Source organism: Podarcis bocagei, assembly GCF_964188305.1.
Source record: "Podarcis bocagei genome assembly, chromosome: 3".
NCBI lineage: Eukaryota > Metazoa > Chordata > Lepidosauria > Squamata > Lacertidae > Podarcis > Podarcis bocagei.
The window spans coordinates 90732974-90758718 of NC_138127.1; the positions used below are offsets into that span (position 1 = coordinate 90732974).

General features: G+C 46.6%; 1 protein-coding gene across 2 annotated transcripts in view; it reads left to right on the plus strand.

The window, feature by feature from the left end:
• Nucleotides 1–13875: 13875 nt before the first annotated feature.
• Nucleotides 13876–25745, plus strand: part of RHOQ (ras homolog family member Q) — a 36396-nt gene continuing 24526 nt past the window's right edge. The window contains exons 1-2 of one of the 2 annotated variants that reach the window (XM_081188853.1): nucleotides 13876–14948; nucleotides 16492–16550. In XM_081188853.1, coding sequence (XP_081044979.1) covers nucleotides 14801–14948; nucleotides 16492–16550 — 207 coding nt within the window. In that variant the 5' untranslated portion in view covers nucleotides 13876–14800. The remainder of the gene's footprint in view (nucleotides 14949–16491; nucleotides 16551–25745) is intronic. The other variant, XM_081188852.1, reaches the window with a different exon arrangement.

Sequence of the window (25745 nt, forward strand, 5' to 3'; positions counted from 1 at the left end):
GTCTGGGGACTATTTTTCTTTTGACTGAGGTGCACCCATTTTCAATTAAAAGGGTTTTGGACCTGGGCAAAACTCCGAAGGGTCCGGAAAAGGGGAAACCTGGACAAAAAAAACTTGGGGATACCTGGACAAATCTCCGATGGGAAAAACCTGGGGATCAGAGGGGAAAACTTGGGGAAACCTGGACAAATCTCCGAGGGGAAAACTTGGGGATCCAAGGGAAAAAAACCTGGGGATACCTGGACAAATCTCCGAGGGGAAAAACCTGGGGATACCTCACTTAATCTCTATTCTACAACTCACAGCAACCTCCCTGCCTTTTACAATCTAACTCAGAGTCCCTACTGAACGCTTGCACACTTGCAATGCCAGATTGAGACTCAGAAATGACAAAGAAGGAAAGGAATCAGGTGCCCTTGCTTTCTCCGCTCACAGGTCATCTCTAACAAAGATCGCCATGGCAGAGGTGCGGCTACACCTGGGAGTTATAGTTTTGGGAATTATAGTTTTCAGTGCAGAAGAAATTTCACAACCTTTCTGGGCAAAACTCCGAAGGAATAGGTTGGCATAAAGAATTAAGTGGAAGAAATCACACACAACCCTTGCCTGGGCATACTCCGAAGGGCTAAGGCTGGTGTTGAGATCGAGGGGACAGAAAGGAGTAGAAGGCAATTTTTTCAAGAGTTAAAGTGAGGAAAGAAGTAAGGATTTGAGAAGTATAGGTTTGCTGTGGTTTGCAGAATCCCACCCCACTACCCATTTTTCCTACTCATACTCACTTCGCAAGCGCTGTCCTGGTGATTCTGGGATCTCTTGACTGGTTGTTTAAGGCCGGCCTGATCAAGCTTTGCTTCCCCTGGTTAGCCTCGCTGAACTCCAAGTTATTGCCAGACCCTGGGACCGATGGAAGACTGGTTATTCCTCCTGGCAAACTGCCTGGTGCGCGCTGGATAACCAGTCCTTCCTCGCTTCCAGAATCCGGGTAACCAAAAGTCCCTTCGTGCGTGGTCGCCATCTGTTGTAAATAAAAATATGCCCTTTTCCCTTATGGGGTATCCAAGAGCCCATATAGAGTCCTTACATAGGTTCCCTATTGGTAGGAGAAAATAACAGAGGCCAACCAGAGAATATTGAGAAGCAAAGCAGCTAGTAAGCTTGATCTTTATTGATCTGTTGCAACAGGGTACCCCCCTCACACGCAGGAGAGGAAGAGGACCCAGAACAATGGCCTGCAAGGCCTTATAAAGACTTTTGAAATTCCCCCTCTCTAGATCAGGACCACCCCCAGAAACATTATGCTTACATCACAGAAGGGGTGTAACCTAAGACCACCCCTCAGATACATCCCACCTACACCACAGAAATTTAAATGTTGTTTTTCTCTTCTCCTTGTTTATCTCCTGTCTAGCAGGTTCCTTGATTGGATTTTCTGGGGAGCCTGGCCATTCTTTTGTAATGCTAAAATACTTATTTCCTGGGCCAGGTCACAGGCTCACACCTTATTCAAACACAGATTAAAGGAAGAGACAATGGGGAGGCTTTTCCATTTTTAACCTTGCAGAGAAAGGATTTGGTCAGTTTGTTCCAGGATGGCTTTCCTGTGTTGATCTATGTATGTGCAGTTATGAACATTACTATATATTTAAGACCATAAAATTCCTATCACAAAAGCCTACAATGGTTGTAGTTACAGAGGGTCCCCCCCCTCTTTTTTTGTCAGTTGGTGGTGAAAATGTATTTCAGGACAAGATTACCACCAGCAGAACCCTCAGAAAACTACATCAGTCCCCACCTGCAGGAGATTCAAGGTTCAAGGTTTTGCTCCTGCATTAGAAAATCATTTCTCTCCATGTTCCTATCCCTTTTATAACAGCCACTTGATCTGCAGTTGCAAGTAGAGGCTAATGCTTGTATCAACATTGCAATCTTCAAAAAGTGCTAAGAAGACAGGGGTAGCCTACTAATGGCCTCCAGGTGTTGTGGACTACAATTCCCATCAGCCCCAGCCCATAGGGATGATGGGAGCTGTAGTCCCCAACTCTGGATAACATCGCATTGGCCACCTTAAAGTCCCAAGGCATGTCAGGCTTTGTGTAATAGTAAAGGTAAAGGTAAAGGGACCCCTGACCATTAGGTCCAGTCGTGGCCGACTCTGGGGTTGCGGCGCTCATCTCGCTTTACTGGCCGAGGGAGCTTCCGGGTCATGTGGCCAGCATGACTAAGCCGCTTCTGGCGAACCAGAGCAGCACACGGAAACGCCGTTTACCTTCCTGCTGGAGTACCTATTTATCTACTTGCACTTTGACATGCTTTCAAACTGCTAGGTGGGCAGGAGTGTGTACTAGTACTTACACCTTGAATTGGGCCAGGCAGCTCACTGACAGCCAGTGCAGTTCTTTAAGGATCAGGGTTATACGATCCTCTCTCATTGCTCCACACAACAGCCAGGCAAGCATCATTCTGCACCAGCTGCAGCACCTAGGCCATTCTCAAGGGTAGCTCCACCAATAGTGCCTTGCAGTAGTCTAGACAGGAGGGAATCCATGCTCTATGGATAGCCAAGGTCAGACTATTTCAGTCCAGGAACAGGCGTGACTGTTATGTCAGCTAACCCAATTCCAAATTTCAGGTCTAACTGAAAAGGAGAAAAGACACCGAACAGGATTTGCTTAAACTTCACGCAGCCTGGAGTGAAATACAACTGGACAGAAAGATCCATGTTTAACTCAAGATGAGTCAAACTGTCATTGCCCTGGAGGTGGAACAGCTAATTTACCAGACACAGAGCCAAACTGGACTTGATGGGAGCAGCTGTATTTATTCCTCATGTGTCCATCACATTCTTTCATAAAAGCAGGGGAGGCGGAATGCCAAGAGCTGCTGTATTTATGTGAAGCTTCTGCATACGGCAAGCCATTGAATGACAGGTGGCAAGTGAAGGACCTTCAGACTGCGGACTGACTCTGCCCAACTAGGCTGGCCCTTGCAAACTCCAGGAAGAGGTAGAAGAAGGCTGAGCTATGAACTTGAGTGACTTGGGGCTCCTGAGCTGTGTCATGTTTGTGTGATTCTTCCAGACCCTCCAGGTGTCCTTATTTTCCAGGTTTTACAGAAGCTGTCCCAGTTTCAGATTTGATCCTGGAATGTCCCACTTTAGGACGTCCCTATTTTCATCAGAGAAATGTCGGAGGGTACGGAGTTCTGTGACCCTCGAACCAAGGAGATAAGTAATAGTACAACCTTTAGAAGACATCTGAAGGCAGCCCTGTACAGTGGTACCTCTGGTTATGTACTTAATTCGTACCAGAGGTCCGTTCTTAACCTGAAACTGTTCTTAACCTGAAGCACCACTTTAGCTAATGGGGCCTCCCGCTGCTGCCACGCCGCACGATTTCTGTTCTCATCCTGAAGCAAAGTTCTTAACCCAAGGTACTATTTCTGGGTTAGTGGAGTCTGTAACCTGAAGCGTATGTAACCTGAAGCATCTGTAACCCGAGGTACCACTGTATAGAGAAGTTCTTAAATGGTTAATGTTTTATTATGTTTTTATATATGTTTGGAAGCCACTCAGAGTAGCTGGGGCAACCCAGTCAGATGGACGGGGTATAAATATTATTATTATTATTAATATTATTAAATAGGATGTCCCTATTTTCATTGGAGAAATGTTGGAGGGTATGTTATTCTTCCATGCTGATGTCTGGCTTGTCCACTTATTCTGAGGCAGGCTGAAAATCTAAACCCACTTAGCTAGGGAGAAACCCCACTGAACTCAAACGGACTTACTTCTGAGTAGACGTGGCTAGAATTGCACTGTCACTCCTCAGTCCCCTGACTGCTGCTCATGGGCCAGGCCTGACAGGATGTGGGCAGCTGAATCTTCCCACATGGTTATCTTCCCATATTGCATCATTTCAAGCTCCTTTTTCTTAGCGCTGAGCTGGGGAGCGAGGCTTCTTCCCAACTCTGCTGCCCACTTCTTGAAAACTGTTACTTCACTGGGGTCATATTTGTCAGGTGATTTCCAGCAGGAAGATGGCATGGGGGGGGGAGGATTTAAACCCCTCTCCCCCAGGGCTGCAGTCCTGATCTGGATGTGCAGGCTCCCACAGCTGTGATTTGCAAAAGGACAAAACACCCCACATGCCATGGGAAGGGTCAGGCATGAGACTTCTACATAATGTCACAACTTAATCATCTCTCTCTCTCTCTCTCTCTCTCCCCCCCCCCCCGCCCCAGGAATCCTGGGACTTGTAGCTGGCTTATACTGAGTCAGACCATTGGTCCATCTAGCTTAGTACCGTCTCTAATAATAATAATAATAATATTTTTTTATTTATACCCCGCCCATCTGGCTGGGTTTCCCCAGCCACCTTGGGCGGCTTCCAACAAAATATTAAAATACCATAATGCATCAAATATTAGAAGCTTCCCTAAACAGGGCTGCCTTCAGATGTTGTCTAAAAGTCTGGTAGTTGTTGTTCTCTTTGACATCTGGTGGGAGGGTGTTCCACAGGGCAGGTGCCACTACCGAGAAGGCCCTCTGCCTGGTTCCCTGTAACTTGGCTTCTCGCAGTGAGGGAACTGCCAGGAGGCCCTCAGTGTCCGGGCAGAACAATGGGGGTGGAGACGCTCCTTCAGATATACTGGACCGAGGCCGTTTAGGGCTTTAAAGGTCAGCACCAACACTTTGAATTGTGCTCAGAAACATACTGGAAACCAATGTAGGTCTTTCAAGACCGGTGTTATGTGGTCTCAGCGGCCACTCCCAGTCACCAGTCTAGCTGCCGCATTCTGGATTAACTGCAGTTTCCGGGTCACCTTCAAAGGTAGCCCCACATAGAGCGCATTGTAGTAGTCCAAGCGGGAGATAACTAGAGCATGCACCACTCTGGCAAGACAGTCTGCAGTCTGCAGGGTCTTAGCCTGCGTACCAGGTGGAGCTGGTAAACAGCTGCCCTGGACACAGAATTGACCTGCGCCTCCATGGACAGCTGCGAGTCCAAAATGACTCCCAGGCTGCGCACCTGGTCCTTCAGGGGCACAGTTACCCCATTCAGGACCAGGAAATCCTCCACCCGCGCCCGCCTCCTGTTTCCCCAAAACAGTAATTCTGTCTTGTCAGAATTCAACCTCAAGCTGTTAGCCACCATCCATCCTTCAACCGCCTCCAGACACTCACACAGGACCTTCACCGCCTTCACTGGTTCTGATTTGAAAGAGAGGTAGAGTTGGGTATCATCTGCCTTTTGATGGACCCCCAGCCTAAACCCCCTGATGATTTCTCCCAGTGCCTGCATGTATACCTTGAAAAGCATGTCTACACTGACTGACAGAAGCTTTCTGGGGTTTCAGGCAGGAGACACTCCCAGACCTACCAGGAGCTGCCGGGGATTGAACCTGAGTAAGGCAGTTTCCAAAGTTCCTATGTTCCGCGCTACTGGCACAAATCAAAAAACTACACAGTGTGGTTAAGTGCTGTTGTTGTTGCCATTTATAATAAAATATAATTTCCCCTTTGCTCTTTTGTGCAGGATTATGTAATGCAGAATATGATTATAATTCACAGCTCCATATAGCAGAGAGGAATGGTGCACCAGACATGACACCAAGCAAACTGTCTGGCTACAGAGCCCCACTTGATCGCCAACATTTATTCTGTTAAGTAAGATCCTGGCAACGCTTCCCTGCACTTCAAATCCCTTCTCCCCTTGCAACAGAATGCCTTCCACGCTGGGCTTGCTTATCCCACCAAGCATGACCTCAGGGTATATTTTGATATCATAGTGCAGCAGCAACCACCGTGAAACCATGTGACAAACCAAATTCAAAACAACCCAAGACAGAGATGATGAGATACATTAGCTCATGTCCAGTAATCATCACCCCTGCCAGAAAATCTCTTATCCTTTTGTCCTGAGCTTTCCAGTCATCTTCCATTTCACCCCAAAAGGAGTAGCTGGAAATACTTGCTGCTTTTGGGTACCCAGATGATTAGACATAGCCATCCCAGTGCAGGGGGGGGGGAACTCACTGCTGCTACTTTCCCTGCCCCCCTTTTTTTCCTTGCTCAGCATTTTGAGCAGTGCCAGGAGGAGGCTGAATTTCCCACAATGCCCCTGGCCAACAGTTGTTGTGGGGCACCGTGGGAAATTCAAGGGTGGGTACATCCGGGCACCCAGTCCACCAGGGACTCATGACAAAGGAGGGGCCTCTCCTGGGGTCAGCTTGCCCATGGCTGTGCATTCCCTTGACATCAGAAACTTGGACTGTCTCAACCAAGTGGAACGACGTAGCACCTGTTCTGAAGAACCTGCATCTGCTATATGCTATCAAGCCCAATTCAAGAAGTTAGCACGGACGTAAAAGGTCCTAAACAATAATGTAAGACTCAGATATCTGAAGGAACTTCAGTCTCAACAAAAATTGATCGAGGTATTTCATATTTTCCTTGTACAGTACTTCCTTGTACAGTACATTTGATAGAATCTAGTGCAGGGGTCAGTAAACTTTTTCAGCAGGGGGCCAGACCACTGTCCCTCAGACCTTGTGGGGGGCTGGACTATATTGGGGGGGGAATGAACAAATTCCTATGCCCCACAAATAACCCAGAGATGCATTTTAAATAAATGGACACATTCTACTCATGTAAAAACACGCTGATTCCCGGACCGTCCACGGGCCGGATTTAGAAGGTGATTGGGCCGGATCCGACCCCCGGGCCTTAGTTTGCCTACCCATGATCTAGTGCTATGCTCAATTTTTCTTCATTCCCTGCCCTTCACCATTCTCCATAAATGAGAAAAGAAATTACTTTTTAAAACTATGAAACAGGAGAGAAAATGTCAGAGGTGCAGGGAGTGCAGTCCTGTTATTGTCCTTACCTTACTTTTGAGGTGAGGGGTGCCTTTCCTTTCTTTCACTCTGCCAATCATCTCACTGGTGGTCTGCACTCTGCAGCCTTCCTAGGTGCCTGCAGTTCAAAGAAGCATTGTTGGGTGACTCTTCCTATTAGTTCCCACACAGATGAGGAATTGTGGGCAGCCGGGGAGGCTGCAGAGTGTTGGGTAAATGTTTCAGGGGAAGAAAAAATACACACCAATTTGGCCACCTTGCAGTGAAAGGATAACCTCTCTGCACTCACAAAAATCCTAAAGAAAGAGGCCTGAGAATGATGCATTTTTTTAAAAAAAAAAACCACCTCCCAGCATTAAATACACAGTAATTTCAAATTAAATAACTAACAATTGCTTTGCCTGTGTGTTTGGGCTATTATTTATTCAATTGCAGTCCTGGGCTCATTGAATTCACCTAGGACACCTTCCTCAATAATGTTCTTGTCTTCTCTTCGATGCACCTTTTGAAAACACTGGGCATTTCCTGACTCGCTGCCATGCATCACTCTCCTTTATTGATTTAACACTCAAGCTCCTTTTATAGAATGGAAGCATTTTGGCTACCTCTTGGAATATAGCTCATTCTCAATATATGCTTTGTGCTCTTCTCTCTGTCTCCCAGTTTGCATGAAGGTAGCAAGGGGCAGTGGTAATATAGTGAAAGTTGTAAGATGTCCCAAGTAATATTATCATTTCATTCTTGTAGGCTTCAGAGCTGCAGGAAAACAGCATGAAATATTTCAAATTAATATAAACAGGGGGAAAGTAAATGAAAGGCCACTCCTATGTGAGTTTACTCAGAAACAAATCCCACTGAGTTTTATTTGACTTACATGTTAATTTTTGGAGACTTATAGCCTTGAAATCAGAATTTTCCACCCTCAGTAAATTTCTGTCACCTCAAGAAAGTTTAGTTTAAAAATAGGCTCATAATCCTCAATGCAATCATCTCTTATTATCTTTTGCTCATGCCAGGCTAATAGGAGGTTCTGGCCGGTACAGATATACTTCTTAAAATGATTTTTAAATGCAAGACGTTTTTCCTCCATATATCGTGCACTGATTTCTAGGTTCCTTTGTGGCACGTGTTGAGAGTCCACTACCACAGTTCAGTAACTGTGTAAACTTTGTAGAAAGTATTTCCACAATAACCTAGTGAAAGGCCACCTAATTGCACCTAAGGGACGCAGATGGTGCTGTGGTCTAAACTACTGAGCCTAGGGCATGCCAATAGGAAGGTCAGCAGTTCAAATCCCCACAACGGGGTGAGCTCCCATTACTCAGTCCCTGCTCCTGCCCACCTAGCAGTTCAAAAGCACATCAAAGTGCAAGTAGATTAATAGGTACCGCTCCAACAGGAAGGTAAAACGGCGTTTCCATGCGCTGCTCTGGTTCTCCAGAAGCGGCTTAGTCATGCTGGCCACATGACCTGGAAGCTGTCTGCGGACAAACGCCGGCTCCCTCAGCCAGTAAAGCGAGATGAGCGTGCAACCCAGAGTCATCCGTGACTGGACCTAATGGTCAGGGGTACCTTTACCTTTAATAGCACCGAAGCTTATTGATTTCAAGTTCAGTTTTTAAGGACAATTGCTTGGTTCATTGAATAACATTTAGTGAACCTAAAGGTAAAGGGGCACCTAACCATTAGGTCCAGTCGTGACCGACTCTGGGGTTGTGGCACTCATCTCACTTTACTGACCGAGGGAACCAGAGCAGTGCACGGACATGCCATTTACCTTCCCGCCGGAGCAGTACCTATTTATCTACTTGCACTTTGACGTGCTTTTGAACTGCTAGGTTGGCAGGAGTTAGTGAACCTAGCATTTAATTAAACAATAGGTTTGAATCTAGAAACTTTGCCGTCCGTGAATTCAACGAATCATTCCGTCTACAGAAAGCTTTTGATCAGGTGGAGCGATTTCAATGGGAGAAGTGGTAAGAGACTGCTCTGACTCCCCTCCCTGCTTTACCCTCCAGTCTGCTGGAGAGTTCTGGTGAACTCAAAAGCTTGCTCACTATTTTATGATAATTTGGTGGATCACAATAAAGGGATTTTGGGTTCCCACACCCTCAAAACAAATTTAATAGTTCTAACACCTAGCAATTGGTATTAATATAACCTACCTCTTCCTCTGCTTAGCTTATTTGGAAGGTTTTCCCTCTGAGAAAAGCAATTTGGCAAATAGAGGATTGGCAGATAGTGCCCCAGGAGATGACATCATAGTCGCTGCTGCGAAAGAAGTGGTGATGCCCATCCCTGTTCCACTACAGGAGGGATAGGGGAGCAATTTGATTCAGATTGCATTAAAAGGCAAATCTACCCAATTCACACTTTCTGAAATGATACATGAACTGAAGCACAGCCAGTCCTTTGAAATTTGCATTTCTCTGGATTTTGAGCTGCAGTTTTCCAGAGAAGTAATGTGTGCATTTCATAGGGTAAAGTGTGCATAGAAAATGCACATATTTGTAACAACGATATACATGATTATTTATTTATTGCATTTCTATCCCACCTTTCCTCCAAGGATCTCAAGATGGTGTGCATTTCTGAGGCAGTTTGCAGGCTTTTCTTTAAAAAAAAAAACCCCTTACGAAAATGCATCAGCATTTTAGCGATAATTTCTCCCAATAGAGACATTTTTATACGCAGTTTTGGCAAATATACACTTTTTTTTGGCAAACACTTTTCACTAATTTATGCGACTGTGTTTGTTGTTTTCACATAGGTGCATTCACACGCACACTTCCAAACCCTGATAAATATATTTTAGTACGCGTTGCTCGGCTGGAGAAACACATTGCAAAATTCAGAAAAGTGCAAACTTGTAAGAATGGAGGTGTTTGGTTCATACACTGTTAAAGAAATTGTGGATTTGGTAGCCTTTAAATGCGAACTGAATCTAATTGCTCCCTTATCCCTTCTCCCAGCAATAGCAAGAGATGTTGGGGATTGAACCTAGGACCCTCTGTACGCAAGGCAGATTCTCTACCACTGAGCTATGGCACTTCCACAAATTAATGCTGCTCCCACCACCATGACTTTATAGTGCTTCAATCTATCACACATGCACACCATAACCAACCTCTGTTTCGACTGTCATTGCTTCTTGTGTAATACTGGTGCCAAGATCCTCTGCTGCTGCCTTTGGGGCATTTTGCTAGTTAATAAATATAACTGAAAGCACTGATTAATTCATTGGTACAATTTTATGGTTAGTAATCATGGATATTAAAGTGATTTGTGAACAGGCTTTAATCAGGGCTGTTTGGCTTTGGAACGGATACACAGTGCTGATGAGTTTTCGGCAAACAGTCTCTCGATTTGGGAGTTTCATAGCTTTTAATTCCATGCTGCCTTCCTACCCCAAAATGATACATGATAGCTCAAAAGAATATCTTCATTGGTTGACCTTAAAAAAAAAAAAAGATTACCTGGATGGAGACATTGTGTATTAGTAGCAACGACAACAATTATAACCCAAGCAGGTTATAGCCAAAAAGCAGAAAAAGAAAAGAGGTAAACAAACAATCAAGGGATGCGGGTGGCGCTGTGGGTTAAACCACAGAGCTTAGGACTTGCTGATCAGAAGGTTCGAATCCCCGTGAGGGGGTGAGCTCCCGTTACTCGGTCCCTGCTCCTGCCAACCTAGCAGTTCAAAAGCACCTCAAAGTGCAAGTCGATAAATAGGTACCGCTCCGGCGGGAAGGTAAACGGCGTTTCTGTGCGCTGTTCTGGTTTGCCAGAAGCGGCTTAGTCATGCTGGCCACATGACCCGGAAGCTGTACGCCAGCTCCCTCAGCCAATAAAGCGAGATGAGCACCGCAACCCCAGAGTCGGTCATGACTGGACCTAATGATCAGGGGTCCCTTTACGTTTACCTAAACAAGCAATCTCGTTAGCATATTAAGTGTAATAGTACTAGTTTTCTTTCAAAGATTAGCTTGTTTTCATGTGTGAATGCTCACCACAGCCAATCACAAATGAACAACCACACCCTAGGCCAGCGGTTCTCAACCTGTGGATCCCCAGATGTTGTTGGACTACAACTCCCATCATCCCTGAGCTCTGGCCTCGCTAGCTAGGGGTGATGGGAGTTGTAGTTCAACAACATCTGGGGACCCACAGGTTGAGAAAGGCTGCACTAGGCCAACCCCAACCTCTCTCACCACCAAAGGAACACAAGCGAATAGCAGAGAAGCTGCACAAGCAATGCTGACACAAAACCCCACACATATATTAAGTAAAACAGAAACATTGCCACCTGACCCCCACCCCCACTCACCTTTCCCCCCTCCACCTCTTCCCCCTTTTCTTCTTAATATAACACTAATGTCTCAGCAAATGAAACTGATCTGTAAAAATGTTACTTGGGGGAAAAAGAGAGAGAGACATTGCTCATACTTTTGTAAACCAATAAAATCTTTAATAATAATAATAATAATAGATTAGCTTGTGTGGCACCTGAGTTCTAAACATAGTGGTCATGATCCCAAGGAAAGGGAGTTGAGTGCAAATGAATGCTGCACACGAGTTTTCCATAGGGTGGGGTGGGGAGCATCAGATCCCAGAGCTGGGATTGTGTCCAGTTATTTCCGTTACATGGATCGTCTGCTTTTGGGTAAAGAAGAAAGATGCCAACGGTTGGGTTCAGCTCCCCATCCCTAATTCCCGATTCACATTGGAAGAGGCACCAATCAGCACCGTTTAAGAGAATCTTACTGCAGTGGTTTGATCAGAGTTCAAGCCCATGCACCATAATCTATGCATTAGAATTTGTACATTTAATGCAGCTCTTGTGTCTTCTTATCATTCTTTTTAGTGATGGGTTTTCCATATTTTTGGTGACGAGTAAGCGGCCACCTCAGAAACAAAGGAAGAGGAGGATGTGGAGAAGGGAGCAAGATTACAAGGCAGCAAAATGACAATGGTCACTGAATAGAAGAAACCAAAATGGTAACAGAAAACAATTGAAGTCTGGGTTGTATTCAGCCAAGTCCTACTCAGAATAGAAGCAATGAAATAAATCAACCTAACTTAGTCATATCTGTTAGCTTAAATGTTAGGACCAGCATTGACTACCAATGTTTGTGGTAGGAAGGGCCCAATAGCTACATAGAAATTGCCAGTCTAAATGCAAGAAATTGTGGTGGTAGGGGGGGATGCGCGTAGAGGTGCAGGGGAGCAAAGTTTTATTTGAAACACCTCCTTAAATTTAAAATTAGCAAACTGGTGTGTTTTGTTCCCATGACGGATTGTTTTCTTTTTGTGCAATCCATAGGGGAAAGAACTTGCAGACTAAGGAAGAAAAGTTCCAGGAGCAAGTCAAACACACAATTAGCAGAGAGATTGATGATGGTCTCTAATCTGCCAGCTCCCATTCCTTGGGAAGGGAAACACACAGTTTGGTTTAAAAGTGATCTGGGAAACATTTGTGAAGAGATCGTATTGGATGCACCGCCAGAGCCATTTTAGTACTTAGACTAAGGTTGTTCCCAATACTTCTGTGATGAAACATCATGAGGATTGGGCTGGAACTTAAATGCTAAAGAAATGTTTTGAGGGTGGAGCTCTATTGGCAGACGCACGAATGTCTTTTAGCCTGGAATGCATCACCTGTGAAGGCTGCTAATGCAGAATAGCCACAGATAATCACAGTAGCACAGTGGACAGAGCTGGGCATGGACTGGAGAGGAGAGGCCTGGTTTCAGATCCTCCTACTCAGCTGTAAAGCCAACTGAGCGACCTTGGCCCAGTGACATTTTTTGAACCCAATCTACCTTCTAGGGCCATTGTGAAGATAAAATGGGATTCTTCTTCTTCTTCTCTGGCTAGTAGCCAAGTAAGATTGTCTTCCATAAACACGGTTTTAAAAGTGAGTCTGTAAGTTTTAAAAGTGAGTCTGTGACTGTGGAGCCCAATTCTGGATCCAAATGTGCTTCCACAGTGGGGACATAGATTTCCAGGCAGGAGTTGATCATGGTGAGAGTTTGCCAAGTGTGCCTTCCTCTTAGCGCATTTCTCCCTTTTGTCGTGAGTTTGAGCATCTTCAAAACCCATGACACCTTTGGTAAAGGCTGTTCTCCAATTGGAGCATTCGCAGGCCAGTGTTTCTCAGTTGTCAATGTTTATACTACATTTTTAAAGACTTGCCTTGAGAGAGTCTTTGAACCTCTTTTGTTGACCACCAGCATTACATTTTCCATTTTTAAGTTCGGAATAGAGTAGTTGCTTTGGAAGACGATCATCAGGCATCCGCACAACATGACCAGTTCAACAAAGTTGATGTTGAAGAATCATTGCTTTGACCAATTTGTACTGACTTGTCAGACCAGCCAAGGTGTGTTGCTTGTGTGTAGTTATTAATTCTAGTATTATAAATAATTATACCGTGCGGGGAGGGTTATTGTTTCCATTTATCATTACGGTATGTATTTTTGTGTTTTCATATTGTAAAGTGCCCTGTGATCTTTGGATGAAGGGTGGCATAGAAAATAAATAAAATAAAATAAAATAAGTACTGTAAGTCTGAAAAGCTGTAAAACATATCTGATACTTTAGCTAATGTCATCTTAATTTAAGAAAACTGAGGGGCAGTTTAAATTTTTGATTTTCTAGTCCTACACTACACTTGACAGCCTTCTCCTGCTTACTTTTAAGAGGGTTTTTAATAATAATAATAATGTTTCCAAATATATTCCTTTTTTATACTACACCTGCCCAAGGGGGGGGGGGACCAGCAGTACCAAAAAATCCTTATTAGTGTCCTCCAGCTGCTTCCCACATCTGGCCGAGGCTGCTGGGAGTTGTAGTGCCAAAACATCTGGACGCGGGCGCCCGGTTGGGGGAGGCTGCGTGGAAGTTCCGAGGATTTATCGATTACATCATCGCCGGGGAAAGCGCGTTGCAAAAAAAAAAAAAAAAAAAAAAAAAAGGGAAAGGGAAAGGGAAAACTGTGGACGCTTCTCGGCGCTGTCGGCTCTTTGGAGAGGAACCCTCAGCTGCTCTCCGGCAGCGATTCGGCATCGCTCCTCCTTTCTCCGCTCCAGCTAGTCGGAGGTGGCGGCGGCAGCAGCAGCAGCAGCAGCAGCAATAGGACGGCGGGCGGGCGGGCTCGTTCATTTCCCCTTTATTTATTTATTTTTCGGAGAAGTGGCGTTTGCAGCCCGGGGTGGGGAGGGAGGAGTGTGTGCGTAAAGATCCGGCCGCTCCGGAAAGTCAAAGTGGGCTCAGCGCAGTTCCTCTCTCCGGGAAAAGGGGAGAGCGGGCCTTCCCTCCGCCGAAGGAGGAGGAGGGCGGCTCGGCTGTTGTTTCGCCGCCGCGCGTTTTTTGTTTTACGAGGCGCCAGGGAAGCCCCCCTCGCCCTCGCCATCGGGGCGCAGCGCCGCGGAGACCCGGCGCCGCGGTGCGGATTGTGCGCGCACGGCGCCCAACTAGTTCCTCTTTCCGCCGGGCAGCCGCCGCCGCCGGAGACACTCGGTCATCGTGCCCGCCGGAGGAGGAAAATCCCTGCCAGCCAAGTTTGGCACCGGCGGGGAGGGCGACGGCGAGGCGGCGCAGGGAAGGAGGGAGGAGGGCGAGCCGAGAAGAAATGCCAGCGCCCGTGATTTGTGGCTGAGCTGCTCCCCGGCTGCCAGCCAAGCCGCCCGCTTCGCCCACCGCTCGCTCCACTCGCCTGGCACCGATGCGCCCCCCCGGGGGTCGTCTCCTGCGCCCTTCGCTGCGCGGCGCCCTGTGATCTCGGCGCCTCGACCACCCCCGACGGCGTCGTTCTTCGCCCCGCTCAACGCACTTTTATCATTATTATTATTATTGGAAAGGGGGAGTCTCTTTTTTTGCCTCGCCGAGTGTTCCCCCTCCTTCCTAAAATGACGGTCGGTTTGGGAAGCTCCTTCTCATCATCATGGCCAACGGGACGGGGGCGGCGACGGTCATGCTGAAATGCGTGGTGGTGGGCGACGGGGCGGTGGGCAAAACCTGCCTGCTGATGAGCTACGCCAACGACGCCTTCCCGGAGGAATACGTGCCCACCGTCTTTGACCATTACGCAGGTAAACGCGCGTCTCGCCGGGAAGTGCTGAGTAAGGGCGCTCCGGCTCCGCCACCCTCTTCTCCTCTTCCCACCCCCACCCCAGTTTCCAGCACCCCAGAAGCAGCAGCAACAGAGCCTAGAAACTTCAGCAAAAACTTTTCCCTTTCCCTAATTCTGCTTTCCTATCCCCCCTCCCTCTCTTTCCCCTCTTTTTTCTCCTGCCTTCTTGTAAAGCAGAGGCTGCGTTTATTTTTATTTCTTTTGGGGGGGACGACGACGACTCGTGTTTGCAGTCCCGGGGATCCCCGACGACCCCCTTTTTTGCAAAAGGAAAGCAGCTCAAAATGACTCCTCTAAAGCGCAGTCCTCTTCTCTCCCCCCCCCCCCTCAATTGGAGGGGTCTGGTTGTGGAACAAGGGGGAAGGGGGAAGGACGGTTTGGGACTGCAGATGCCTGACCACTCCAAAAATGTCGCATTATATATATATATATATACAGTATATGTATGTATGTAAAGGTAAAGGGACTGGACCATAAATATATAGTATTTAATTGGTGGGGGCAGAATATGCGGGAGCAAGGATTTAATCCATGCCCGATAGGACCTTGATAGACTGCAACTGAAAGTTGGGGAGCAAATGGGACAGAGGTTAAATGGGGGGGGGGGAACGACCCAATACCATCTCACTAGCCTTTGAAGTCCTGTTATGAGCACATGATGTGTGTGTATTGACACACACACACACACACACACACACACACACACACACAAAACGAGGACACCTTTTTGTAGGCTACAGCCTGTTAATGGGAAGTCTAGTTCTGTTTTGCTCCATCACAAAAGTGCTTCGAAAGTGTATATCTGGGCAGAGACAGGGATCATTGCTATTTTTAAAAGGTTGCCTACCCATTTGAGATGTCTGTGCTTTTTTTTTTTTTAAAAAAAAGTGAGTTTGGGAGAGTAATTGAATCCACTTGTTTGCTCCTTGGTCTAGAGAGGAAAGAGGGAGCTTGAGAGAGAGTGTGTTTTTGTGTGTTGCTCTAGGGCAGTGTTTCCCAACCACTGTTCCGCGGCACACTAGTGTGCCGCGAGATGTTGCCTGGTGTGCCGCGAGATGTTGCCTGGAGGGAGGCGGGCGAGTCGGGCGGCGAGAGGCGGGGCGGCGAGGAGAGGCCGCCCAGCGCGGGGCTCTCGCCGTCTGCCTGCCTGGCTGCCTGCGAGCTTGGCGGGCAGCGCCTCCGTCCGCAGCGCCCGCCTCGCGGCTCTCATTCCCTGCCAAAGCTCACCCAGCCAAGCCGCGCTCTCCTTCCTGCCTCGCTTTGCTGCCTCCTCCCCCCCCACCCCCAAAGCTTGGAGGTTCCCCGGCAAGGGGGAGGGGAAAAAATTGAAACTTACACTTTCGTGCGTCCCTCCCGGCGTGACGCTGCACGCTGACATCACGGGGCTGTAATGGTGGTGTGCCTCGAGATTTTTTTCATCAAACAAGTGTGCCTTTGCCCAAAAAAGTTTGGGAAACACTGCTCTAGGGCCCCTGCCTGATATTCTCTTTCTCTCTTTGCAGTCAGTGTGACAGTCGGTGGCAAGCAGTATCTTCTGGGGCTGTATGACACTGCAGGACAGGTAAGGGCTTTTCCCCCCTGACCCAGCAGTTTCAAAGCAACAGGGCAGGTTGCTTTTTAAAAGGGGGGAAATAAAAAGTGATCAGCATTTGGTGTTTTCCAAAGCTTGAGCTCTGTTCATGCTTACTTGCACACGCTGAATTATTCAAGGACTGCCGTTTATGTTGAGGTGTCTCAATACAACAGCTTATAATAATTGCCTCATTTACTGCTTTGTCGCAGATCTTTGGAGAATGGATCGCCCTTCCCACCCACCCGCCCCCAGTATTTTAAAATACTATTATTTTAAAAATCAATCATTGCAAGCAGCCGATTTCGTGATCCCAACTCCTATCACCCAGGGGAAAACAACCAGCCTTGTGAGATACTTTATTTTTAGTTCCAAATGGCTGGGTCCTCTTTTGAGTTCTGCCTTGCTTCTCATTGGTGGACGGGCAACATGAGCCTCTGGCTCTGATTGGAGAATAATGGCATCATCTAATGTTATGGGAAGGCATTTTGTCTGATTGTGTTTATTATGGCCCCAGGGACACATTGCTTCCCATCCTGAAATCATTCCTTTGAGTCAAAACATTTGCAAGGAATGACTGAATAGTTTTGGAGCACAGCAGAGAGAGGAGGTTTCTCCCTCTGTTTCAAATTTGTCTGCGCAGGAGAAGGAAAACAACAAGAAGAGATCCCAAACTACAGCTTTTGCTTCCAGATCAAATATGAGGAATAGTACTGTTGCCAGTTTGCTAGTGCTTGTTTGGTTTGCATTCTTTTAGCCGTAATGGGCTGGACGCAGACTTTCCTCTACTTAAAAGTAGACATCCTCATGGGACTTAAGGTCAAGTCCTATTCATTTCAGTTCTCCATTCTGGGGCTGGGCGATATATCAATATATCATCTAAAACTGGTTTGAAGTCCATGTTGTGATACTGGTTTCATAATTTTTGACCTGGTAATATATTGTGAATCATATGTGTGTGTAGTATGCAAGCATGATGCAGGAGAACCCGTGAAGCTGGTCAATGCCTCTACAGTACAGTGGTACCTCGGGTTACAGACACTTCAGGTTACAGACTCCGCTAACCCAGAAATAGTACTTTTAAGAACTTTGCTTCAGGATAATAACAGAAATTGCGCAGCGGTGGCAACAGTGGGAGGCCCCATTAGCTAAAGTGGTGCTTCAGGTTAAGAACAGTTTCAGGTTAAGAACGGACCTCCGGAACGAATTAAGTACTTAACCCGAGGTACCACTATACATAGGAATTGGTGTGAGATCAAGTCTGAAGGCAGTCCTTAGAACAAAAACAAAAACAAAAATTCCTGTCATATCCAAGTTCTAAGTTCTTAACCTGAGGTACCACTGTACATAGGTCCATCCTTATTTCATACATCATGATATATCAGTATATCGTGACGTTTAAGCTGGTGATATATCACAATATTGAAAACCAGATATCACCCAACCCGACTCCATTCTCAGCATGACTAAGGCTGCAGTCCTAACCCATTTACCTGGGAACTCCTTCATAGTAGACGTGGTTAAGATAACAGCCTCCTTAATCCAGCCCATCTTCTGTGGTATCGAACCAGTAAAGTAACTTGATATTGTGCCTTCATGCTTTGAATGTAGATGTTCTGATCGAAAATGTCTCTAGGCCCCAAAAGGGTCTGGCCAAAATATGTTTAGAAATCAGTTATGCAGTCTGTGATGACCCTCTTTCATATTTCTGTACATCATTTCTGTATATCCACATCACTGTGTGGCACCATATACAATTCATAAGAACATAAAATGAAACACTCCTGGATCAGGTCACTGAGGATAACATACAAAGAGGCTGCTGGATCAGGCCAGTGGCTCATGTGGTCCAGCATCATTTCTCCCAGTGGCCAACCAGATGTCTGGTGGAAACCCACAAACAGAAACTGAGCAGAAGATCATTTTCGGTTCTTGCGGTTTCCAGTAACTGGCATACAGAAGCATTCTGTAGAGGTAGCTTCTGCATGTGGAGTAGAGCATAGCTTCCACCATGGCTGGTAGTCACCTCCATAAATTTATCCAATCCTCTTTTAAAGCCATCCAGGTTGGTGGCTATTGCTGCCTCCTGCAGGAGTGAGTTCCACAGTTGTAACTATGCGCTAGGTGAAAAAGACCCCATTTCCCACAGCGGCCAAGAAGGTGCCTTGTGGAATCCCATAAGCAGGACATGACAGCAATAGCTTGCATGCTATCTTCTCCAGCATGCTGCCTCAGAACTTGCCCCCAGTGGCCGACTTTGGGCCTTCAAGTTTCAGCTACGCTTTACGTGATGCCAAAATTTGGCATCTTCCGTTCGAAGTGATTGTTGCAGCACCCTCTCGGCTCAGCTCCCAGTATGGGAAAACCGGTTGCACTCCCCTAAGTCTGCCTCTGCTGCCACCATGACTAGTAGTAAAGGTAAAGGAACCCCTGACCATTAGGTCCAGTCGTGACCGATTCTGGGGTTGCGGCGCTCATCTTGCTTTATTGGCCGAGGGAGCCGGTGTACAGCTTCCGGATCATGTGGCCAGCATGACTAAGCAGCTTCTGCCGAACCAGAGCAGCGCACAGAAACGCCGTTTACCTTCCCGCCAGATTGGTACCTATTTATCTACTTGCACTTTGATGTGTTTTCGAACTGCTAGGTAGTAGCCAGAGATAAATTTTTCTGCCACAAATTTGTCTTGATTCCATTTTTAAAGTTGCCTAAGCCAGCAGCCATGGCCACATATTGGGTCAATTACTCAAATTAAATGATTTAACCGTGGAAGCTGCCTTATACTAAGTCAGATGATTGGTTCATTCTAGACCGTCTCCATGCAAAACAGATGTTCTACTACTGATCTACACCAGATGAAAGTTCTACCTAGTTTTACTGAATATCTTGGGGGTGAGAAGGACGGGTTCTCCAAAATTTATGGAAAACCAGGAATTTGAATAATTAGAATTGCTCTGTAGGAGCTGCTGTCATGCAAAGGTGGACTTGAACTGTCAGAAGGTAATGATTTGGATTGATAAGGTTTTATCTTTTAAAAAGTAAAGGATTTATGTACGTGGGACTAGGCATTTGGCTAGAAACTCAGAAGCAATAAAACAATGATGGCGTTGGTTTAAGCCGCCTAGATTTTAATGGCACACACTGCAGCTATGCCATCAACAACTTTTCTCTAGAGCCGTGCTTGCTATAAAACTTTCACAGTTTCAGCAGCTGGAACATTAAGTAAATGTCTGAAAAAGAAGGGAGGACCTTCTGTAAAATTGCAAGAGGCTGCGGTTCTTAATTAGGAACTCCAGGGGAGCAATATGAGATGGCAGACCCTTAGAAGCACATTTTTTAAAAAGAAAAGAGAAGAAAAAGAGAGAGGAGGAGAAGTCGGACAAAACTTCTAAAATGGCATTGGTATGACTTGGAAATGTTCAGGAGAGTGGTAGTATTTAGAGCAGTAATGGGAATCCTGTGGTCCTTCAGGTGTTGAACTACAGCTCCCATAATTCCTGGCCATTGGCCATGATGGTTGGGGTTGATGGGTACTGGAGTCCAACAACATCTGGAGGGCTACAGGGTCTCCACTCCTGTTTTGGAGGCACAGGTTCCCAGGTTCAGAATCTCCAGTTAAAAAGAAAGTTGGATGGTAGAGACAAAAAAGTCCAAGACCTTCAAGATGTGCTGCTAGTGAGAATAACACAGGGCTTAGATGAGCCATAGATCTGATTCAGCATGAGACAGCTTCACATGTTCATTGCTGGGAGAGATCATCAGTGGCGTTGGGCTGGGTGTTCAGCAATATGCAAATGATACCCAGCTCTATCTATCGGTTAAATTTAAGCCTGTGAAGGTGGTGAATGTCCTGTGTGAGTGTCTGGAGGCGGTTGGAGGATGGATGGCAGTCAATGGATTGAGGTTGAATCCTGACAAAACCGAAGTGCTGTTTCTGGGAGACAGGGGGTAGGCAGGGGTGGGGCAACTGTGCCCCTGAAGGACCAGATTCACAGCCTGGTGGTCATTTTGGACGCACAGCTGTCCATGGAGGCGCAGGTCAATTCTGAGTCCAGGGCAGCTGTCTACCTGCTCCCTCTAGTACGCAGGCTGAGACCCTACCTGCCTGCAGACTGTCTCGCCAGAGTGGTACATGCTCTGGTTATCTCCCGCTTGGACTGCTGCCATGCATTCTAAATGTGGCTATTTTTGAAGGTGACCCGGAAACTACAACTAATCTAGAATGTGGTAGCTAGACAGGCGACAGGAAGTGGCCATCGGGACCATATAACACCGGACCTAAAGGATATTCACTGGCTCCCAGTACGTTTTTGAGCACAATTCAAAGTGTTGGTGCTGACCTTTAAAGCCCTAAACAGCATCGGCCCAGTATACCTGAAGGAGCGTATTCACCTCCATCACTCAGCTCGGACACTGAGGTCCAGCGCTGAGGGCCTTCTGGCGGTTCCCTCACTGCAAGAAGTGAGGTTACAGGGAACCAGGCAGAGGGCCTTCTTGGTAGTGGTGCCCGCCCTGTGGAGCACCATCCCATCAGATGTCAAAGAGATAAACAACTACCAAAATTTTAGAAGATATCTGAAGGCAGCCCTGTATCAGGAAGTTTTTAATGATTGATGTTTTGTTATTTTTTAATATTTTGTTGGAATCTGCACAGAGTAGCTGTGGTAGCCCAGTCAGATGGGTGGGGTATAAGTAATAAATTATTATTATCATCACAGTTATTTCCTTAGTAAAAAAAAAAAGGGGGGGGGAGAAAGAGGTTTGCTGGTATTTGTAGACCCGCAGACAAGAATGAATGGGCTGGAGCTAGCATTGTAGACCCAGGGTCTCATTCCCCTTTGGGGAGCCACATACGATTGGTGGGTGGGGCCAGAGGCAAAGGTGGGTGGAGACAGAACCAAAAGTAGGTGGAGTAATGGATGAGACTCTTACCTTTTTACAGCAGGCTACATTCCAGCCACACAAAAGTCAGATTTCACAAACGCACACCTCTCTCTGTCTTCTACCTCTGCAAGCAAGAGATGTCATCGCAAATCAAGGCCGCATCTCAGCCAGGCAGAAGCACTTTAGGAGGGCATGGATCAGGGCCAGCATAGACTCTTTGGGGTCGTATCCAGCCTTACTTCATTCTTTCTTTAAGGTCTTACCAGTACATGCTGAGCAGCAGGGGAGGAAACTGATATTTTCATTTTTAATAGTGGGGAAGAGAAAGTGATAGGTCTATTATATCAGCCTTGGCCAATTCCGGTGCCCTGTAGATGGTGTTGGACTATGACTCCCATCATGGGAGCTGATGGGAGTTGTAGTCCAACAACATCTTGAGGGCACCAGATTGGCAAAGGCAGTAAGACCTGAGGTGTTAGGAGCTCCATGCTCCTAACAGATAATGAAAAATAACAGACAATAGCAGATAATGTGACGTTGTGAAGCTTTACTTGAAGAAATCTGGAGGTGGTGGTGGTTGCTGCTGCTGTTGATAATAATACTTACTGTTTTTAAAAGCATATTTCACGTGCAAGGCCTTTAAATGGCTTGTCCTGCAACGGAAAGGAAATCCAAACCTCTGAGGTTAAGTGATCTGTAAGGTCACAAGGCAAGCTGAAATCCTGTCTTTTGACCATCAGGGCAGGCTTCCTGTACATTTTTAGATTGCTTCTCAGCCGCTGTTCCGTCATAAGGTTCCACTGGCTTGAAGCCAAGCTGAGGCCGGGGACTTTTCCCCACTTCTTCTACCCATATTCTGAGTGTGAGCTGTGAGCACTGGCCTTCCTGCTCCCTCTCGCATCAGACCCAGGGATTTTTCCATACAAGCCTGCGTTTGGCAGTTGGCATGAAGTCTGCATCTGCAGTTAATCACATGCCTTGGGGAAGTAGTTCTTCCCTGAAGGGAAGTCGCTTGCCAGGCCTTCTGCTAAAGCTGGCCCACAACACACGAGTTCATGCGGGAAGACGGGCTGGTAACACTTCTTTGTCTGTTGGGCAGGTGTTTGTACTTCTCTGATTAAGTCAAAGCAATTCTGCTGCAGTCTTTGAGCTAAAGTATGTCTCGCCTTGCCTTGGCGTTTTGAGTTTGCACTTTAGTATTGCAACCTGTGCATATGCTTGGGATTGCATTGTTCAGCCCGGACACTGAGACCCAGCGCCGAGGGCCTTCTGGCAGTTCCCTCATTGCGAGAAGTGAGGTTACAGGGAACCCAACAGAGGGCCTTCTCGGTAGTGGCACCCACCCTTTGGAACGCCCTCCCATTAGATGTGAAGGAAATAAGCAGCTATCTTATCTTTAAAAGACATCTGAAGGCAGCCCTGTTTAGGGAAGTTTTTAATATTTAAAGCTGTATTGTTTTTAACACTTGATTGGGAGCCGTCCAGAGTGGCTGGGGAAACTCGGCCAGATGGGAGGGGTATAAATAATAAATTATTATTATTATTATTATTATTATTATTATTATTAAACTGAAAACAGTGCTTCCAAGTAACATTTTCCTCCCAAACTTCCTTAAATGCTATTTCCCTTTTGTTTTGTTGGTGGCTGTTATTTCCCCTACAGCTGCCGTGGCTGTGCCCGTTTCTCTCGCCCTGTCTCAGGCCTGAACACCTTTTTCCTCACTAGAGAGATCCCAGCCAACCAGAGACCATGGACTGAATGTCAGAGGTGGATTTAAGGGAGCACAACTGGTTCGTCCGGACTAGGTGCTGAGCTGAGAAGGCGCTATGGGGATTGCCATAACAGTGGCTTAGAACAGAAGGGGAGAGGTGGGGACGGGCACCAAATTTTGGCATTGCACAAGGTGCCGCTGAAAGCCCAGTGTTAAGTTGTGGGCGAACATATCAGATGACACAGCGATTCTTCCAAAGCAGCTCTTTATTTGTAAGCTGGAACAGAACTCACTGAGGAGCTCAGTCAGCCTGCTTATATAGAGCTCCAGAACAATTGTAACTGTTGCAACTTTCTAAAACTATCCAATCACAGAACGTCACTTTTCGATCCTTCATTTGCATACAAACTAGCCAATCACTGAACGTTACTTTCGATTTTGCATAACTATCTACAGTATCCCCCTGCTGGCCCAGGGTGAGAACATCAGTACATAATACCCAATGTGATGGTTCGGGAATGCTGTGTTGCCAACTAGAAAGGGCTATGTGCTCAGGCACTCATCACAGTGTCCCGTTGCGCCAGAAGCGGTTTAGTCATGCTGGCCACATGACCTGGAAAGCTGTCTGTGGACAGACGCCGGCTCCCTTGGCCTGAAAAGCTAGATGAGCAACCCCATAGTCGCCTTGGTGCCTTTTCAACTTTTACCTTATATGTTCATCTCACTAATGGCAAACAAAGTCAATGATCAGTTAGGTTCCCATAGTGAACATAATGACACCATCAAGGACAAATGAAATCTTGTCAGAACGACACATTTTGAGTAGGTGGACAACCCCAAAGAAAAAGGGGACTGAATGTTGGTTAAAATCTCTGAAAATCTACACACATACCTCCTCTAATTTCAACCTTAGGAAAGAGCATCTCAGCGTTTGTTGACTCAGAGATAGAATTCATATTTTCTCCATCTGTAGCTCTGACACTTTCAAGAATGCCCTGAATGAGGTTTCCATTTGATTTCTGCCATGTGTCTGAGGAAGCCTTAAAGCAGGGGAGGCCAGCTGCTTTATTCTCAAGAGTCCCTTCCTTCTCCAGGCAGCCATATGGAGCTTTAAAAGTGAAAAAAGGTAAAGGTACCCCTGACCGTTAGGCCCAGTCATGAACGACTCTGGGGTTGCGGCGCTCATCTCGCTCTATAGGCCGAGGGAGCCGGCGTACAGCTTCCGGGTCATGTGGCCAGCATGACTAAGCCGCTTCTGGTGAACCAGAGCAGCGCACGGAAATGCCGTTTACCTTCCCGTCAGAGCAGTACCTATTTATCTACTTGCACTTTGACGTGTTTTCGAACTGCTAGGTGGGCAAGAGCTGAGCAATGGGAGCTCATCCCATCATGGGGATTCAAACTGCCAACCTTCTGATCGGCAAGCCCTAGGCTCAGTGGTTTAGACCACAGCGCCACCCACGTCCCTCTTAAAGGTGTATTTTGTCATAAATGCAGACCCTCCTCATGGAGAATCAGAGAATCTATAACAGCATTCCCAAACCAGGTGCCCTCTAGATTTTTTGGATTAAAACTGGCATCCCTGTTATCAGCAAGGATATGCTGGTGGTTCCTGTCTTCTAGCCACAGGTTCAGTGCCTTATGTGTCTTCACCAGGGCCTCGTCCCGCACATGGCTTCGCATTTGGAGATGTACTCACTACCACTGCTGCCCAAATTGCCTTCTCCCATATCTTAGTGGCATGTATGCTGGACTTATTCCTGCCATACTTGCATGCCACAGCACACACGGCCATGCCATCTTGTAAACCATGGGTAGGCAAACTAAGGCCCGGGGGCCGGATCTGGCCCAGTCGCCTTCTAAATTTGGCTTGCAGATGGTCCAGGAATCAGCGTGTTTTTACATGAGTAGAATGTGTCCTTTTATTTTAAATGCATCTCTGGGTTATTTGTGGGGCACAGGAATCCGTTCATATATTTTTTTCAAAATATAGTCCGGCCCCCCACAAGGTCTGAGGGACAGTGGACCGGCCCCCTGCTGAAAAAGTTTGCTGTGACCCCTGTTGTAAACAGTTCAGCAATTCCAGTTTCTCCAGCATGGCCACCACTCGCTCCAGCTGTTTTTGTCTAGCAGGATCAGTGGTCAGGGATAATGGGAACTGTAGTCCTGAAACAGCTGGAGACCCAAGTTTAGGAAACCGTTTTTTAGTGTTTGACTCAACTCCTTGCCCCTTAGAAGCAGAATAAATTTTGCAAACTGCTTTCTCCCCACATCCCTTGCTAGAAAGCAGAATGAATTGGGGGTAATTTGTGTGACCTATAATGGCAGCAGGATTCCGCTTCCCTTGTCTGAGAATATGTTTAATGTTGGCATCTTCATTATTATTTTAGCTCCCAGAGCTCTGCCTCCTGTATGTCTTGCTCCCCTCTTTAGGGTTTCTTTAGCCTCTGACTTTTCCTTTATTTATGTAGCTGCCTTGGAAGCACTGTGCTATTTTGGTTTTCAAATGCAGAAGATTATACGCTCTCTCTCTCTCTTTTCCCCCCAAAAGAGAAGCAAACAATCTGCGGCAGGACCTTTCCTCAGCACCTT